The sequence below is a fragment of the Gossypium hirsutum genome, chromosome D01 (assembly GCF_007990345.1).
Source record: "Gossypium hirsutum isolate 1008001.06 chromosome D01, Gossypium_hirsutum_v2.1, whole genome shotgun sequence".
Taxonomy (NCBI): Eukaryota; Viridiplantae; Streptophyta; class Magnoliopsida; order Malvales; family Malvaceae; genus Gossypium; species Gossypium hirsutum.
In genome coordinates, this window is record NC_053437.1 from 2,687,216 (window position 1) to 2,706,878 (window position 19,663).

Genomic DNA, 19,663 nt, shown 5'->3' on the forward strand with positions numbered 1-19,663 from the left:
CTCACACACATGTATATATAATAAAATAGAATTTTAGAATAATTTTAGTAACAATTAATGCTAATTACCAGATTTAAAACATTTGTCGCCTATTAAATGTTGACACATTAACATAGTTTAATTTTGTAATCAAATTATTAGTGAAATATTATAATAAAAAAATAAATGTAATTGTACAAATATATTGACTGTAATTTTATTTATGTATTGTGATGATTATTTATTATTATAGCTTAAAAAAACATTTAATTTTAAATATAAAGAAAACTAAAAAAATATTTGTAAATCTTAGTAACTATAAAGAACATTAAAAAAAAGCCCAAGTTTTAAAAAGCATTCTATAAATTTATATAGTTTGGTATTTGAATATTCCATCTCAAGGTCGAGACCCATATCAACCTTGAGATGAAGGTAGGAATTTGGTATTGGTGATCAAAATAAAATTATAAAACCTGAAGATCCAAAGTTAAATTTTATTTTAAAAGGATGAAATTAAATTCTTGCTAATGGTGAAACACCGAAATTGATATTGTCTAATATATGAACACATTTTTTTAATAATCCTATTATAGGTTCAGGTCATATTTGTTCTTTTTGACATAATGCTTGAAACTACTCATAGCTCTTCTCCAGCTCATAAATGGGAGGATAATGCGTTTCAGCGCACTCGAACCTACATCCTCCTGCATTGGCAACAATGTTTATGCGAATCGAACTATGACTCAATCTGTAAGTATAAACACATCGTTACACACGAATACATATATCAAAAAAGTTAAATTACAAAACTCTAAGATTAAGCATTGAATCAATCATAAAGCTAACATTTTTCTAAGTGGTTATTTGGACTATAGTGTAAAAATTATTCATTCATGAACTACGTTTCGCAGACAAAGGAACTTTTGAAAGCTAGCTTTGAGAATAATTTAGTTTTTTGAAAATGCCTTGTTTGATAATGTGATAATATTGTAATTTATCTTGTAAAACTATTCCCCATGAGACAATAATATCAGTCTTTGTTTATTGTTTGGGAAACAACAAATTAGTTTAAAAAAAAAGGCTCATTCTTTACATTGTGAATGATAATATTATTTTTAAATGATACTATAATTTTATATTTATAAAAACAATCAATTATCGACATGTTGTTGGTATGTATATTTTGTGAAAATTTTCTACTTAAAAAAATACATTCCCTTATTTTATCGATTAAAATTTATAGTGCAATCATTAATCTCATTAGTAGTATCATCAAAATTAGCTTGCTATGGGGTATGTTTAATAAGTTCATGATGATTTGCTTTTAAAGTTAATATGCTTGCATGAATATCTCATGGACAGACTTGATCACGGATCAGATCAGGTTAGTGTAGAATTTTAGACTCAAGCTCAATCTGAATTTTGTTCAAGCCCAACCCATATTAAAAATACTAAACATGAGTTCGATCTGGCCCAATCGTAATAATTTTTCTAGATTATTATTTTTATGTAAAAATAATTTTTTTAAAAAATATAATACACCAAATATACTAAACACAAGCCAAAAAAATTCTGCCTGAGGTTTGACCTATTCAGAAAACAGGTCTTATTTTTTGTCAAAACCCATTTACATAGGGAGCTAAAATATAATTTCACCATATCAACCACAGGGGGGCAAGGCCTCTTTTTGTCTTGTTGGATCGGCTTTAGACGTATTGATGGCAAATTTTGACAAAAAATATTGTCAATGTCAATGATCAAATTGAGATTTTTAAATTAAAAAAACACGAGATTTTATAGGATTAAATCTCAAACAGTTTTAAGTACATGAACTAAATCTCAAACTTCATTTTAAATATAAGACTAATGGTCTATTTTAACCCAAATCGACACTTATTTTTCTCACACGTCTTCTTATTTCCACTATGAAAAACCTTAAATCGTGTTAAAAAAGTGTAACAATTTTTTTTTTGTTTTAAGCTCTCGTATCCAGTAATAATATTGGATCCCATTTAAATTCAGAATTGAATTCGATCAGACTCTTAAAATAAGAATAAATTCAATCGATGATATTTGTTTTAGATCCACAAAACTCCGATCTAAAAATTTTATTTAAAGAATATCGAACTTCTTACTACTCGATTGAAGATGCGTCTACTTGATGTGTATATATATATATAAGTAATCTGTAATGACCCAAAATTTACGGGCATCGGAAAAGAGTAGTATCGGGCCTCCATCTTAGAAAATTTAACCTGTAGATAATTATTAGAAATATTTATGAGTCTAGTGGTGTGTCTAATTATGTTTTAATTAAGTAAATTTATCCTAATGTAGGGTAATTAGTAAGAAGAGACTAAAGTGAATAAATGTTAAAAGTTTAATTGTAGATTAAAAGGAAGAAATAGGGACCAAATAGGGAATAAGCCAATGGCTTAAGATTAGGCAGCAATACATGAAAAATCTTAGATTTTTCTTGATTTATATTATAAAAATATTATTTAATTAAAACATTATAAATTATATTAATTAAAGTTAAGATATTATATTAAGAAATAAATTAAATAAAGACAAATGTATGGTGATAATTTAATGCAAGTGTATTAATAAAATACATACATTTGTAATACTTATAATTAATTATTAAATAGATATTTATTAAATTATTATATTAAATTATTATTGTAATTATTTTTATTATTATCTCATTTTGTAATAAATTAAGAAAAGATAAATGTAGGGTGTAAAAATTATTCATGTGTAGTACATTAGGGACTTTATGTGTCGTATCTCAAGCACTTTATGTGTCGTATCAGGCACCTTGTGTGTCGTTTCAGGCACTTATGTGCCGTATACTAATCAGGTACTATGTACCGTTTTTAGGCACAATGTGCCGTACTAGTGTGTTTGGGTTGGAATCCGTGTATCCGTCAAAGTCCAGATTGTTAATAGGGTGAATAATTGAAATGAGAAAATCAAATGAATTTGATCGATTGTAGTATTGAATATGAGGAAATTTAAAATTGTGGATTGAAATTGAGATTGAAAACAAAAGGCATGAACTTAATGTTCAAGTAGAGATTGAAATTATTACATGTGATATGTGATTGAAATTGAAGAATAGCTATAAATTTTATTGTTATTGTTAATTGATGAAAGTTTAAGAATTAATTGATAATCAAGAAGATGGATAGTTACATGCTTGGTAATTCTATTTCTTTATTGCTATTATAATTTGAATTATGGTAATACCACCGAGTATAAAATACTCAGGGTATCGTTGTTTTCGTGCGCGGGTTAAAAAGGAATCAGAGTCTCGGTTCAGCATCCAGGACAATCCCAACTCCAGCATAAAAATTTTGGTGATGTTTTCTTCCTTTAAGTGAAAGTGACATGTACATAGGGATTATAATGATTATTTTAGTATGTTATATAATTTTGTTGTAAAGAAAGATATTTAGTGTTTTGACGATTAAATTAAAAAAATGGTAGAAATTGTTTATGGCATTGGTATTGAATTGGAATGGCTTGAATAGTTGATGAACTAATTAGAAATGTTAATAGGGTTTTCATTAATTAAAGTAGTAAATCAATTTATTAAGCATGATTTAGTGGCGTTTTAAAGGATAAAATCATTGATTGAAATATTGTTATTGATTTTAAGTTTGCAAGGGGTTTTATGTAAAAATAAACAGAAATACTGTCGAAATTTTTTAAAAAATGAATTAAGCCAATTAGTATAAATTTATATGAATTTATGATTCTTTTATATATGTTTGTTATTTATTTAAGAATTATTTGTAAATTATCTGAAATGTTCGATAATGTATTGTAACCTTATTCCAGCGACGGTTTGAGATTAGAAGGTGATACACAATCAACAATCAACAATCAACAATATTAAAATAAATGAAAAGATGAATGAAACATAACGTCACGAGAAAAAGAAAGGATACAAATAGCAATATATTTAGCAAAAAAGAAACTTTGTTTAAGATAACAAGAAAACGTTCAAAAGGGCAAATTTTAAGAGTAGATAACAACCTTCACGTGGAAACAAACTTTTTCGTATTTTGTGCTATTTTTATTATTTTTATATATTCTATAGTTTTATTTAAGATATTAATAATTTATATTATATAAATTTTTATATCTTTGTATATTATTTTATTATGTTATATTTTAATCAGAGTTTACATGTTAAAATTCTTTAATTGTTTTACTTTTTTTTGGGGTTGAATTTAATTGTTTACATTCAAGATTAGGAATGGCTATGAATTCGAAAATTTATAGATATTTAAATTGTTGCCGATTGAGTGTTAATTCGATTAGTATGGGTATTATTGTTAATGCAGGAGGATGTAAGTTCGAATATGCTAAAACGTATTATCCTCTTATTTATGGGTTGGGGTGAGACTATGGATAGTTTTAGGCGTTATATAAAAAGAACAAATATGATCAATAAACAATAAGTAATTTAAATTTTAAAGTAGATTTATATATTTATATTTAAAATTTACATCACATATCTTATTTGATGCTACCTCTAATCAAGATTATATTGTAATTTTAGACATTCTATGTATACTAGATCTAATTTTTATAGATTTTCAGAGCTTAAACTTTAACTTTTGATGCCAATGTTGAGGGAAGGCCAACTTCTTTCAAAGAAATTTTCAAAGCGTTGTCTGTTGAAAGTTGACGGAACCCTCAATAAGTTGATATTGTCTTTGGTCAAAGTTTTATCTCTCTACTTTACGGAGAGCTCAAGTGCGTTAAGTTAGAACAAGTGGTCAAGCGCGAATAATCATGTTCCTTTAGTAGGTGATCGTGCACCATGTATGATTCGATCCAACGAGGCGCTCTCACTCTATTGAACTTATTGCCTCTTCGGGCAAACCTATGTAAAGTAGAGAGATAAAAATGTGATTAAGGATAATACGTACCCGTTAAGAAATTTATTAGCACTCAATGGTTGATACTTTAAAAACTTCTTTAAAATAGTAATTCGGCTCTACAACTTTATCAATTCAACTATGACCGCGTTAATCGAATTTACGTTATTATGTATCCGAATCCATTTTAATTTGGTAAAATATAAGAAATTAGCAAATTCAACCACTAAATTTTAGAAAAATGGTAATATATGAAAAAACATGAGCCACGTGCCCTACCCCTCAAAAAACTTAAAATTTTACCCTATTTTCCTCCATAGGTTATATGCATACTATAAATAAATGTCCCCTCTCCTCCACAGTATTTCACAGTTTTTATTTCACTCACATCACATGTCTCATCCCCAAACCCTAAACAAAAGCCAAAATACCCGAAAATCAATGCTAAGCCCACTTCCCCCTTTAGATCCCTTTTGTAAATGTAAATTCCCTTATTAACAATCCATAACCATAACGCAGGTTTTTTTTTTGTTTGTTCTTTGGGATTTTCATGGCTTCAGCTTGTGTTAACAATATCGGCGTTTCGCCGGAGAGTTTCCAGCCCAAGACGAGTTACCCATCGTTCGGCTGGTTGAGTCCACGGATTTCGTTCAGTCGAGAGGAAGAATCGTCGTCGAAGTCGAAGTCTAAAACGGATCCTGACACGACGGAGATCCAGGATGTTCCCCCGGGTGAGTTTGAGTTCAGGCTTGAAGATCCCGTCGCCATGTTACCGGCCGATGAGCTTTTCTCCGATGGTAAACTAGTGCCTCTACATTTATCGACTGTTAAACAACTGCAGCAACAACAACAACAACGACAAGAACAAGAACAACATCGTGCTTTGAATGGTTTAGCTGAGATCAGGTCAAGGGAAACAGGTTCATCAATGGAGGTTTCCGGGTCGGATCATTACTTGTTTTCACCTAAAGCTCCGAGGTGTTCCAGCAGGTGGAGGGAACTACTGGGTTTCAAAAAATGTTCACTAAGCACCAATAATCAACCATCAAAACCCGAATCTCAAAGCAGCAAAGTCTCGTTATTATCCAATAATAACCCAAAATCTCTCAAGCATTTCCTTCATAGAAGCTCCAAATCTTCCTCAGATTCTTCATTGAATCTCCCATTGTTGAAAAGCTCAGATTCCGAATCAGTTTCCATATCTTCATCACGTTTATCCCTTTCTTCATCATCTTCAGGCCATGAACACGACGATCTCCCACGGCTATCACTAGATTCCGATAAGCCAAGCCCCAACCCTTTTGCACCATGTAGAAACATAAACCCTAACCCAAACCCACCAAGAATGAGGATGGTTAAGCCAAGACCAGGGTCTGGGTCCGATCAAACATCCACCGGTGGAGCTAGAATGGGTCGGAGTCCGATCCGGAGAGAACCAATGACAAGCCGGGGAGTTTCAGTGGATAGTCCAAGAATGAACTCTTCAGGGAAAATCGTATTTCAAAGCTTGGAAAGAAGTTCAAGCAGTCCAAGCAGCTTCAATGGCGGTCCAAGGTTTAAACAAAGGGGAATGGAAAGATCATATTCAGCAAACGTTAGGATCACTCCGGTCCTTAACGTACCCGTTTGTTCATTGAGAGGATCTTCGAAATCGGGTTCGGTTTTCGGGTTCGGGCAGTTGTTTTCATCTTCCCCACAAAAGAATCCAAATGGATCATTATCATCATCATCATCAGCGGCAAGCAGTAAAGGCCATCAGATTAGCTGCAACAGAAACAGAACAACCGATCGAAATCATTGAAGAAAAAGAAAGAAAGAAGAAGAGATTTGGTAACAAATTTTAAGTACGAAGTTATTAATTAGTAGTAGTTGTAGTATTTAATTCATGTGGTATTTTCTGAGATTTTTATGTAATGGGTTTTTCCAATTTTCATCATTGAAAAAAAAAACTTTCACAATTCCCCCCCACCCACATTTTCTTTGTAACTTTCCCTGTCTTAGTTTTTAGTAAACCAAAAAAAAGAAAAAAGTAGTATTGAGATGTAAATATCCCTTTTCTTTTTTCTCCTTGTTTATGATTTGGTCTTTAGTTTTTCACTATTTTCTGACTTCTGAGTGGGAAAAGGGCAGAAAAAACTGAGTATTTGTAAAGGTCAAATTATGATATTGGTCCCTTTATTATGCTTAAATTAAAATTTAATCCTTTACATTGTTGGCAAAGGTTGTGGAGGGCATGGGTCTTTTAAGCAATCAAGTCTCGTAATGTGCATTTGTTATATGTGAATTTTGTTCTCTCATATGCTTTGTATTGAATTACATGTATTCATAATTAGATTATATATAATAACAGGGACTAAAACTAGATTTGACCATTTGGGAGAAGTTGATTTTATGTTTTTTCATTAGGTTGAATTTGATCTGAAAGATATGGAATCTCTGTATTTAGCTGTTGTTTTGGTATTTTTGGGAGTCCACGCGCTGGAACAGGCGCGTATGTCAGGTTTTCAATTCAGTCCCTTGGTAATAGTCATGTTGAGCTTATCTAATATGTCTCTTTCATTAAATATTTTAATAATTTCGAAAAAATAATATTTTTTGAGATTTGTTGTTTAATGTTTTTATTTATGGAGTTTGGGAAATGATGCCACATTTTGCTGGACTGTATCAGACTCCCCACTGCCTTTTCTGCTACAAAAATTTTAGCCTTTTTACCACTAATCTATTATTTTATATATTATTTTTCCTTCCATGTTTTGTACTTTTAGGACCTCATGCCCTAACTTGTATAAATTTAGGGTGACAATTGGGGCACACAAATCAACAGCAAAAAGTTGTAAATTATATTAAGTTAATTACACTAATAATTTTTTTTCGATTAAGAGAATGTGGGTTTGAATATGCCGAGGTGTGTTATTTTCCTATTTATGAGTTAGAGAAAGATTATAGATAATTTTAAGTATTGTATTAAAAAGAACAAATATTATCACTATTAAAAACAAACTACACTAAATTTTAGTGTTTATTTAGTTTTCTGGAAATTGATATTAGTTTTAATTTTTAATTTATTAGTTGTGTTATGACATATAGATCAAATTTGTCAAGGTAAAGGCGTCATCAAACGGTCCAAATCTATTGAGAATGGTTATGGGAGGATTTTTTTTCGTGACAGAGCGATGATGTTTACGAGATTGGGCTCCAAGATGAAAAAGAGTGGTTATTTGAGAATTAGCTTTTTATGCATCATTGATGTGATGGATTTCTTAGACTCTTGGCAGTTATTTATTGGTTAACTAGAGTTCGTCGTCAAGTTGATGAATTAGGATGCAATTCTCGACGGTTGATCAAGGTGATTCACTCTTTGATTTGTTTCTGAACCTTCTAGTGATGCAGTTGCTGTCAATTTGTCTCTCCTCTATTTAGAGGCGTCGAGAGAGGACAACCAGGGCCTCTACCCCTAAAATTGGAAAATTACATTTTTATTCTTTAAAATATATAAATTTTTGCAAACTCGAATTTTTTTCCTTCACATTTATTGTGGGAAAATAAATCAATATATTTGTTATGTATTTATGGTCACCAACTCAAAAATTAGATAAGATTCAACTCGAAAACTAGATAAGGTTCGAGTCGTCTATCCACGACCCGACTAGGGCCCACCAGATGGATACGTGCAAGCCTCACAGTACGAAGTCAACAAGGGGTGCTCACGGACTCAGCTCACATATGCCCAAAGAGTGTCCAACAAGCAACCTAGAACAGTACACACGTCTAGCATACTTAAAGTCTACTAAGAATGAAAAATTACTCAACAATATTACTTTAAATTATTCATATGCAAATTTGTTTTTATCTTAATGTCATATTATTAAACGTTGAAGTTTAAGTTTTATAATATGTAAATATTGAGTGAGTTCTCTATCAAATTATTTTAAGTTATATCATTCATAAGCTGTTCAAATTTATTTTGTTATGGGTCTGGTTGTTCAAATTTATTTTGTTATGGGTCTGGTTATATTTCGAGTTTAAGTTTATCATGTATTATATTGAGCTGATTCTACTAAGAAACTAGATTTTATACAACACAATATGATTTGCTCTTTTTGACACAATGTCTAGAATTCTTCATAACTCCTCCCAACCTAAGAGGATAATGTGCTTCAGCATACTCGAACCCACGTTCTCCTATATTGATAATAATGCACATGCCAATTGAGCTAAAATTAGATCCGCGATATATAAATTTGTTTATTATTGTGAAAAATTGTGATTTGAATATAATGAATCATATATACAAAACTTCATCAATTAATCTAAATGATTCTTTTTTCATAAACTAACATATGATAAATGGGAAAAATTGGCCATTGGATTTGAGAAATAGGCAGGTTTATATAGGGCATATAGCATGGGATCATTTTCTTTAGGAGGGGTGTGGCATCTATGGCTATTTTGTATTTAATCCACCCTACTTGCTTGAGCCCTTTGGAGCCATTGCTATATTTTATGTTTTTATATAAAGCAAATGGTGTTTGTTTGAGATGTAAATTGTATTAAACTAATATTATTAAAGTTAATTATTCTATTAAAATATTTGATTATATACAATAATTTTTTAAAAAAAGAAGCTCCTATAGTCTTTGAATAAACACCATGTATTAGCATCTAATTGGGGAAATACCATGTTTTAATTTATAGCTAAGGGTATCAATAATTTAATTAAAGTATTTTAACCCTTTTACAAATAGAACATTTTTATTTTGAACCTTAAAATTTTATAATTTATCTCGGCTCCTTGTACAAAGATCTTGATTTGATCCCTAGAGGTACCATATTGATAAATTTAATAAACTTTAAGAGTCGTTTATAACATTATCTCAAAATTTTAGTTCCACTCCAAATTAAATGCATAGGTACTTAGAACTTGAGAATCATCTCATCATCTAAAATGTTTTTAGGATTCCAAAGCTAAAAGTAGCCATAGTAGGAAATTAGTTCTACTCTAAATCAAATGCATTAGGCTTTTCAATTTGCAAATAGATATAGGAAAAAAGCAAAAGTTGGGTAAAAAGGAAGTATGATTAAAATATGAAAACAAATTGTGGGGAGAAAAGAAGAAGGAATGATTAAAAGATAAAAATAATTTATTTATAAGTATCGAGTGTGATGATAAAGTATGTTGCAGTTTTAAGGATAAAATTCAAGTTTAAATTCTAAAAATAACATTGTTGACATAGAAACAAATAACTTTTACGAACTATAAAATCAATATAGAATATATTTTGATAGTAAAAAAGAAAAGAAAAAACCTAAAAAGATGAGTGTTTTAATGGCCTTTAATTTTGTTTGGCCTCAACCACAAAAGAGAACTCATCACGAAGGCATAGCAATGGTGTGCATTGTCAAATGTTAGCAAAGGTGAGGAGGTACTAGTGGTGGGCAAAGCTATAGTTTTAGGTCTAATTTGGTGGGCTATATTCAACTTGAGAATTAATATATTTTTATTATAATCCTTTAAAATTTTTTTATTATAACCTTATTTTCTTAGTCCTGCCTTGATCAGTAAATTAATAATATTATGAATTTGAGTATGCTTAAACGCGTTATATCTTCTACTTTAAAATACTTTTTACTGGCAATATTTGTAATTGAATTATATCTAAAATGCCAATTTTACATATACGAGTTAATTGAAAATATTTTTTTATTATATTTAGTGCACTCTATACACTTATAAACTCACTTTATTAATAACTAAATTATCTATATTTATTTGGGAAAATTTTTAATGATGTAGTATAATTTAAGCTACTAATAATATAATATATTTTTATTTAAGGCCCTCTAGTATCCATTATCCAAGTTGAACTAAATTTGATGTTAAAATAAATCGAAACTCTAAACGAAGATAAAACACTTCCAACATTGTTGTCTTCGTTCACAATATTCGTACGCAAAATCTTTCTTAAGAACACAAAGCTTTTTATCTAAGCCCACCTTGAGTTTTTGTGACCTCATAGGTCAACGCCCTTGATTAAGAAGAATCACCTCACAAGCTAAAGCTACCCGCGAGTAGAACTGTCCAAGGGTCAGTAGCCTACTCATGGACATGAATTTTTTTTTGAAATCGGGTCTCAGCTCGACTTGACCTGCTCATGGATAGCTTTACCTGTGAGTCCAAACCCTCACATGCCAAAGACCTTACAACCCCATACCATCAAAATCACACACTTGACATGGATAAGGTATTTGTCACTCGTACGCAATGATATCCATTCATTTGATATGATAGCACATACCTACATTAACAACGTATCAGTAGATAAGCTAAATATTAGAGTTCGAAACTAATACCATATGGATGACACGTGACGCATCGAGAAATGATTAGAGACAAATCCTTAATTGCCTATCGGCATTAGGATAGAAGGCCAAGACATTCTCTCTCCTCTCTTCCATCCTCTTTTTCTCTAAGTACCCATATTCCCATCATTCTAATTTTCGTACGACTCTCCACTCTTTCAATGAACCGTCACAAAACACCGCAACCTCATCTTCACATCAACAATAACATATAATTGTTAAACCCCAATAAATAAATACGTTAGACCGTTAGTAGCAAAGTATATATATACAAAAATAAAAAAGAGGAACAGTGGGTGGCCTGGCCTGCATGCGAAGGCTGGAAGAGGGGCATCAATGAATGAAACAACGTGCTTTTCTGTGTCTATAGATTCCATAATCCTCCAATCTCTCTCTCTCTACCTGCAACATTTGTCTCTCTCTCTCTCTCTCTTAACTTTTTATTTATTTATTTATTTGTTTGTTTGCTTTTCAATTCTACTTTTTAACAGCTTCAAGATGCCTTTTGCTTAAAGTTAATCATATTTTTTTATTCAGTTTCATCCCTGAGTGCCGACTTTCCTTTTTCACTTTATTACAAGATTGGGTTAAATTATGGTTTTGGTCCTTTTATTATGCTCACACTTGAAATGTGGTCTTTGCACTTCAACTAATTAATCCACATAGTTATCTGTTTTGGGTTAAAATATTGATATACATTTTTTAAAATAAAAAACACTTATTCTAACTCTACATTAATATTTTGACTTGAAAAGTTAATAATATTAATTATACAGATTAAGCATTGATATTATAAGAATAGAGGGACTAAATCTTGCCAAGTAGGGTCTGCAAGCCCCCCTAAAAATAAAAAATTTCATTTTACTCCCCAAAATAATAAAATTTTGATTTAATCTTTTAACTCTCATAAAAATATTCAACTTAATTCTACCCCTAGAATTTTTTTTTTGGCTTCACCCTTGATGCCAAGTACATGAGTTTAATTATTTTTTAAAAAATATAACAGAATGAAATTAATTATTGTCATAATGAGTTTAAAATTAAATTAAATTAATTATTTTTAAATTAAAATAAATCTTATTTGTGATAAAAAATATTGAAAATAATAACTATTTTCATATGTTAAATAAAATTTCAAATTCATCTCTAAATTCAAATCCATCCTTTTACATATATGCTAGAAGGGAGTAATTTTGAAAACAATTATTTTTAATTTTAAAACAGTAAAATAAATGAATAAAAACTAAAATTATACATGAACTTTGATCCGATGTCCAATGTTATATACAAACTTTGATTCATGTAACTTTGATTTGATTTGATTTTCATAAATCACTAATAACATTATTGAATTAACACAAGTGAAAAAAAATTATTGAATTAACATTAATGATATATTGCGTGTACAAACAATTATATTAATCTAATATGAAAATAAATGTATGTATTTATTTCCTTGAATGTGTACAATTGAATCAAAATCAAAGTTTCATGTATATGTATCAGTCGCAATTCAAGTTTCACATATATAATTGCATAAAATTAAAGTTCATGTATCAAATTGCCTATTGAACTAAAACTCATGTAGAAATTCGATATTTGTCTCTAAAATATAATAATGTTTTTATAATTATATGCTTTTTATTTAAACTTTTTTTAAAAAAAATTCGTTGATTAAGTTGAAATTCAATAATTTTTTTAAAGTGGTGTATATATAAATGGATTGTACTATTTCTTTCCCCATGGAAAGTGACAAAGAAGATATTTAGTCATTTCAAACTTGTGTGCAAATCATATATGTACGGCAATTTTTTTTGATAGAAAATGAAGTTTGGGGATATATTGAATCTTAACTCGATTGTCATGAGTATTATTGTTAATGCAGAAAGATGTGAGTTCGAGTGCACTAAAGCGTGTTATCCTCTTATTCATAAACTACTATACGTTCAATTTTGTTGTGTTAGTAATATTTTTTTATATATTACACTTTTTTTTTCATGCTTATTAAACATACCATACTCATTCATATTTTGATATATAATGTTTGAAAATTATTAGATCTGCAACATGAAATCACATTGGAAGTAATCTTCTATCTCTAAACAAAGTAATTTTATCCAAGAGAGCTACTTTCCCTTGTGTATTATTGTTATACAGTCGCCGAGGAGCCCACCCACCAGCATCGACACTTCGTCGGTCGGTAACACTTTTATCCTGCATGTTTAGAATTATTTCTCTCTTATTTCGACAATTATAATTATTTATCTCTTGAATATCATGCACGTGATTTCTTATATGATCATGTCGTCGACCTAACCAGAAGATTTTATGAAGATAACACTCTCCATGATCACTAAAGGCACATTCCCAAAGCCTGCCGTAACTTATTTAGGGGGATAACCGGAGGCATTGGGATTCACTTAAAGAAGTTATATAAAATCTCCCCCATTCTTGAATGTAAAAGGAAGGACCTTATTGTTACTTTCTCAATTCGCCTCTCAACTCTTCTTTTTTACCATTATTTATGGCTCTCCACACGGACATTGTATAAATTGTCACTAACCACCGCTCCGACATCTCTGTATCAACAATCACAAGCTTTGAAAGATGTTTACATGAGGGGGGGGGGATGACATTTTAGGTAGCCATGGCCATGGAGAATTTACTTACTTTTAAGGCAGGCCAAACCCTAGTGAGTAGCCTATTAATGAAATGAAAATAAGGTTTGGTAATTTAGAGGGATAGTTTCATTACAAATCTAAAAATATAGATTTGACAATTTGAATGGTTGTATTATTTTCGACAACTTTGAGTATTATCGTTTAAGTTATTATATGTATAAATAATTTCTAAGTATAAACTCACACATTTATGTATTTTCATTATTATATTATCTTTTATATTATATTTTATTTCTGCCATCATATAATAATATTGTATTTAGGGATGAAACTAAAAATTTTGTGATGAGATTGAAATAAAATTTAGGACCAAAATTAAAAATATTGTATTAAAATGATTTAAATTGAATTTTTAGCTTTTGATAAAAGCTAATAAAATTTTCCTTTTATCAAAGAAGCTTAAAAAGACTAAAGTTGTTATATTATTAGAGGCCCCTGTTGAAATTACCAAGCCAAGTTTATTTAAATTTAATTATGAAAATTATAGATCTAAATGTTAAATATATATATATTATTTTTTGAACAATAATTTAGCCTAAGCTGGCTCAACTTAAAAGTTGAAAATATTAAATCCAAACTAAACCCAAAATAAAATAGAATGAGCTAACTGGACCCAGAAATAGAATGAGCAGACTGGACCCAGCAAAGCGCTTGGCCCATGAACCTTCTTAAATCACCTAAATTGCTTTAGCGCACTCAAACCTATATTCTATTACATTGACAATAATGATCATGTTAATACCATTTGAACTAATACTCACTCGATGAAGAGTTTCAAAAGTGCAAACACCACAATTACATGACACGTACAAATTATGAATACAAATATATGTAAAACCAACTACAGCATGCACAGCGGCAAAAAAAAAAAAAAGCATATGTTTAAGGAAAAACAAAGGTCATTCACTTCAACTCTGTTAATAACTATTCAAGAATGGCAAAACCTTACATAAACCTACCTTTGATTGCCAAAATCATGTTTAAGGCTCAGAAGAATCACCTTAAATTTGCACCACATTTGAGCTATAATAACCAAGAATGGTAACATATGGAAATTAGCTTAAAATTGTTCCATCATGCGACTAGTTAACCAAGTTTGAAGGACCAACTTTAATGAAATCTCCTATAGGAAAAAAATGTTTCACTTCGGGACCCTATCAAAACACTATCAGTGAACCAAAACGGATTTTCATTCTCTGGGTTTCATCCGGTTCCTTCGAGAAGTACTTCACCATCTGAAACATAACTGGCATCCTTCATCAGTTCAGTCAGTCCATCCAATGCCTGGTAAATCTCCGGTGCGTAAGGATTCGATGTGTCCCCCACAACGAATGGAGAAAAAACAGATCCCACATCCACCCAAGCACAACCGGGAGACTTGGTTACGCCCGAATCCCTCATCAGAGTCCTGACTTTTGCTAGTTTGTTCCAACAACCAGCGGCAGCGTACATGTTAGCAATCAACACATAGTAACCTGAATGGTCGGGTCTAAGTTCCAAAAGATTCTCAGCTGCCCATTCGCCTATATCCGTATTTCCATGGATCCTGCAAGCTCCCAAGAGAGTGCCCCACATGGCAGCGGTTGCTTTATATGGCATCCTTGTGAAAATTTCCTTCGCTTTATTCAACAATCCTGCCCTCCCGTAAAGGTCGACCATGCAAGAGAAGTGCTCCAAACGGGGAACTAAACCGTAGAAACTTTGCATCTTTTCAAACCAAAATTGGCCTTCAATTACTAGTCCGCTATGGCTGCAAGCCGATAGAACAGCCACCATTGTTAAATGATCCGGCTTGATCTGGAGGCTAATCATCTCTTCAAATAGCTTTATAGCAATATGTCCCTCTCCCTGCATCCCATATCCAGCAATCAAAGAAGTATACGTAACTTCGTCCCTCTTTTGCATTAAATCAAATACATGCTTAGCTGCAACGAGTTTTCCTGACCTTGCATACATAGAGACAAGAGCATTCCACAGTAACAAACAATCCTCAAAAACTTTGCGCCGTGTAATGTAGCAGTGGAATTCTTTGCCATGTTGCAGATTTGCCACTCTAGCACAAAGAGGCAGGATGCTGGCAATTGTAACATAATTAGGTTCAACGCCAGAAAGCAACATCTCCTGAAATAGGAAAGATGCTTCTTCGGACTTATCCATGTAGGTGTAACCAGAAAGCATTGAGTTCCAAGTAATTATGCTCCTTTCTTTGATTGACTGAAACAAAATATAGGCGTGCTCTAGATCTTTGCACCTAGAATACATAGTAATCATTGCGTTTCTAACATTCTCAAACTCATTACAACAGCTCCGAATTGCAGAACCATGAATCTCTTTCCCCAATTTCAAGGCTCCAATATGAGAACATGCCCCCAACCCAATGATCATTGACACTTGATCCAAGTGGAACCCATTACTTTTCATCTGAGAAAGCAACTCCAGTGAACGCTTGAAATTCCGTGTTCGCAAGCACCCTCCAGCTATAGTGTTCCAAGTTATAAAATTTGGCTCGATTCCTTCAGCATGCATGCAATCAAAGAGCTCAAACGCTTCTTGCCACATGCCCTTGGAGGCATAACAGCCAATCATTGTATTCCAAGAGACATCATCCCTCTCCAGCATCTTGTTAAATAAATCACGAGCAACATCCACTTTACCAAATTTCCCGTACATGGAAATCAAAGCATTATGCACATACAGGTTCCAGTCATGACAACTAGCAGTAATCGAGCTATGAACCATCCTCCCAAAATCGACATCCAATTCCTCACCACAAGCCTTCAAAACAGATGGATAGGTGAAATTATCTGGTATAATCCCCCTATTCAACATTTTTGTATAGGCAGATAGTGCCTCCTTAAAATGCTCATTCTTAACAAAGGAAGATATAAGCAAAGTCCAGGGTAATGGGTGCAAAATTTTACAATTCTCTGTAACAACTCGAGCATCATCCAAAAGATTAAATTTAGTGTAGAACGTGACGAGCTTAGGAACCAGAAGAGGGTGTTGTTCCAAACCCAGTGAGATGATTTGGGCATGAAGCTGTTTACCCGGCAGAAGCAATTTAAGGTTTGTGCACGATACGAGAAGAGAAGAGATGGGGTGTAAGATAACATCATAAGCAGTGGAAGAGACATGGAGCTGAATTAAAGAATATGATTTAAATGCTTTCAGTATATGTCCTCGGGTTACAAATTCCTTGAGAGATATAACAAGGTTTTCTAACATAGATGTATCATCAGTAAAGATTGTTTTCAACTCATTCCCTCGGTAATCAGATGATTCCGACAGTTGATTGGATTGGATATCTACAGGTTTGACACTTTGTTTCCACTTTTTAGGAATGAACTTCTGGATTCGGGATATAGAGAGGCCTTGTAACACTACACGAGATGATGCAGATGGCATACACTACATGAGTATGTACTATGCGTCTTACAAGGAAAAACGAGAGCTGGCTGCATGACTTTACCAACATCCGCCAAACGTAGCTCGGTAAAACTAGACAAGAAAGGACGACCCTGGGGACCGAAGAATTTAAATCGAGACCATGTGCATTCTAATAAAGTCCCTTCATTTCACCTGAAAATGAGAAAAAAATGAATGTAGATGATAAAAGGCCTTATATAGCAAACTCATGTTCCATGGCCATATTAGACTATTTTGATAAAAACAGGTAATTGGTAGAACAAGTTCAATTTCTAAAACTTAAAACCCATAGCATGATTCCATAAACACTGTAGCAATCCATAATGATTATCCACAGCTAACATTAATCAAAGCCCATCAATTCATTATGTAAGAAAATGTAAGAAAAATATTAAAAGGATAACTTTCATTAAAAAAAAAAGCACCATCAATACAACTACAAACTAACAGTAAGATCAAAGGTCCCATTTTGCTCAAGTGCACTTTTTCACAACATAAACCACGTTCAACGAAAAAGAAAAAGAGAAAAAAAAAACAAATTTCAGCATTTCAAGAATTCATCTTTTCGAAAGAACAAAAAGGGGGAAAAAACATTAAGAACTCCCAAGAAGTAGATAAACCCAAAGTTTGAAAACTCATTCCCGAAACATGTATACGTTTTATTCAACTCCTAAACCTGCGCCGGCGAAGAACAAAAGAAAGAAGAGGGTGGACTAACCTGAAGCGGCGGACGCCGGATAAAGACACAGCGTGAGAGGGAAAGAAGATACTAGTAGGGAAATGGATGTCTGAAAATGTTCAAACGTGGTGGCTTTGATGAAAGAAAAGGGAAGTGCAGGGAGAAATGAAGTGAGCTATGGGCTTCAGCCCCAAAAATTTGCGTAAGCCCATCTTAAAGACATGGTATTTAAGCAAATAAAAATGGAGATGAATTTACGATGAGATTTACCCACGACGTGTGACATACCGGTGGTTTACTTTGTTTTTGATTCAAAAATTGATAATTTGATCAGTTTAATTACGATTTTAATTTTTTAAATATTAAATTTTTTTTACTTGTAACCTTTGTATAACAAATAGCTTCAACTTATTCGGCATACAAACGTGTCGTATCAACTTACAATACCATGTAGGTTAAAATGTTGAAGAAAGAAATTGTTAGGTTAAATTCAATTATTAAATATATTAATGTATGGTAAATGTATGGTAAATTTGTTAGGTTAAATTTGAAATTCTAATTCTATTAGTTAAATTTGTTAGGTTAAATTCTATTATTAACCCGGTATTATGTGTAATTTAATCCTTGTTTTTTAAAATTAATCTTTTTTAGCCTCTAAACTTTTCAAAATTTAAAACTTCAGTCCTAACTTGAACGATAGTAGTTAAATTCATTAACTAATATAACATTATTTTTGTGAGTATTATGTGCACACAACAAGCTAATATGTCATTATACATGATAATATATTTTTCGTATAAGATTTTGGAAATACATAATCTAACGGCCATCATTCGAGTCAAGACTGTAATTTCAATAATTATCAAATTAAAATACAAAAATTAAATCTACAACTTACATAAAATATAAAGATTTAGAGCAAAATTTGACCTAAAAGAAAATAGCATAATTAATAATTTAACTAGTTTGTAAACAAAAATACGATGTCGATATTGTTAATTTTTTTATTAAAATATTACGTGGTTATATATAATTTGAATATCTTAAAAGTCTTAGAGACGGATGAGTGACTTCTCGTTTCTTTTCAGTTTTTATTTTATTTTATTTTATTTTATTTACATTATAAGATAATGGGCCAAATTTAAATTTGGCCTTTATACGATATTATAATATATATGCTTTAATTTCATTTATATAATTTGGCTCCTCTACTTTATAGTGTTTTTAGATAGTTTAAATAATTAATATTGCTAATTATTTCAATCAAATACTGATGCCAATTTTTCTTAAGAACACAAAAAAAAAAAATTATTATGACAAGTTCAAATGAGTTTTTTTAAGAAAAGAAATCTTAACTAGTATTTTCAATATTATTTATTTTTATTGTTACATAACTATCAAGTGAATATATATTTTATTAGTGAAAGTAAAGTCAAATTCTATAGAAGGTCATAACACTATATACATTTTGTGAATTTTGTCTTTCTGTATAATTTAATATTTTTAATCTCTCTACTTTTCGGAATATGCAAAGAAATATTAAAATTACATGGCAATTGCATCATAGAAAATGGTTATACAATTGGAAAAACTTTTCTATATCTATGAGATGTTACTTAGAGACTAATTCATTATCACTATGC

At 31.3% G+C, this 19,663-nt stretch overlaps 2 protein-coding genes across 2 annotated transcripts; one reads left to right on the top strand and one right to left on the bottom strand.

Moving 5' to 3' along the window:
- The first annotated feature begins 5,234 nt into the window (after positions 1–5,234).
- Positions 5,235–7,081, top strand: LOC121213743 (transcription activator MSS11). Its single transcript, XM_041086757.1, has one exon. The coding sequence runs from the start codon at positions 5,425–5,427 to the stop codon at positions 6,673–6,675; it is 1,251 nt and encodes a 416-aa protein (XP_040942691.1). The 5' UTR covers positions 5,235–5,424; the 3' UTR covers positions 6,676–7,081.
- Positions 7,082–14,817: 7,736 nt separating this feature from the next.
- Positions 14,818–18,217, bottom strand: LOC121213744 (pentatricopeptide repeat-containing protein At1g71490). The gene is made up of 2 exons (XM_041086758.1): positions 18,060–18,217; positions 14,818–17,494 (listed from the first exon to the last, which is right to left on the bottom strand). The coding sequence occupies exon 2, from the start codon at positions 17,318–17,320 to the stop codon at positions 15,119–15,121; it is 2,202 nt and encodes a 733-aa protein (XP_040942692.1). The 5' UTR covers positions 17,321–17,494; positions 18,060–18,217; the 3' UTR covers positions 14,818–15,118.
- Positions 18,218–19,663: the final 1,446 nt, after the last annotated feature.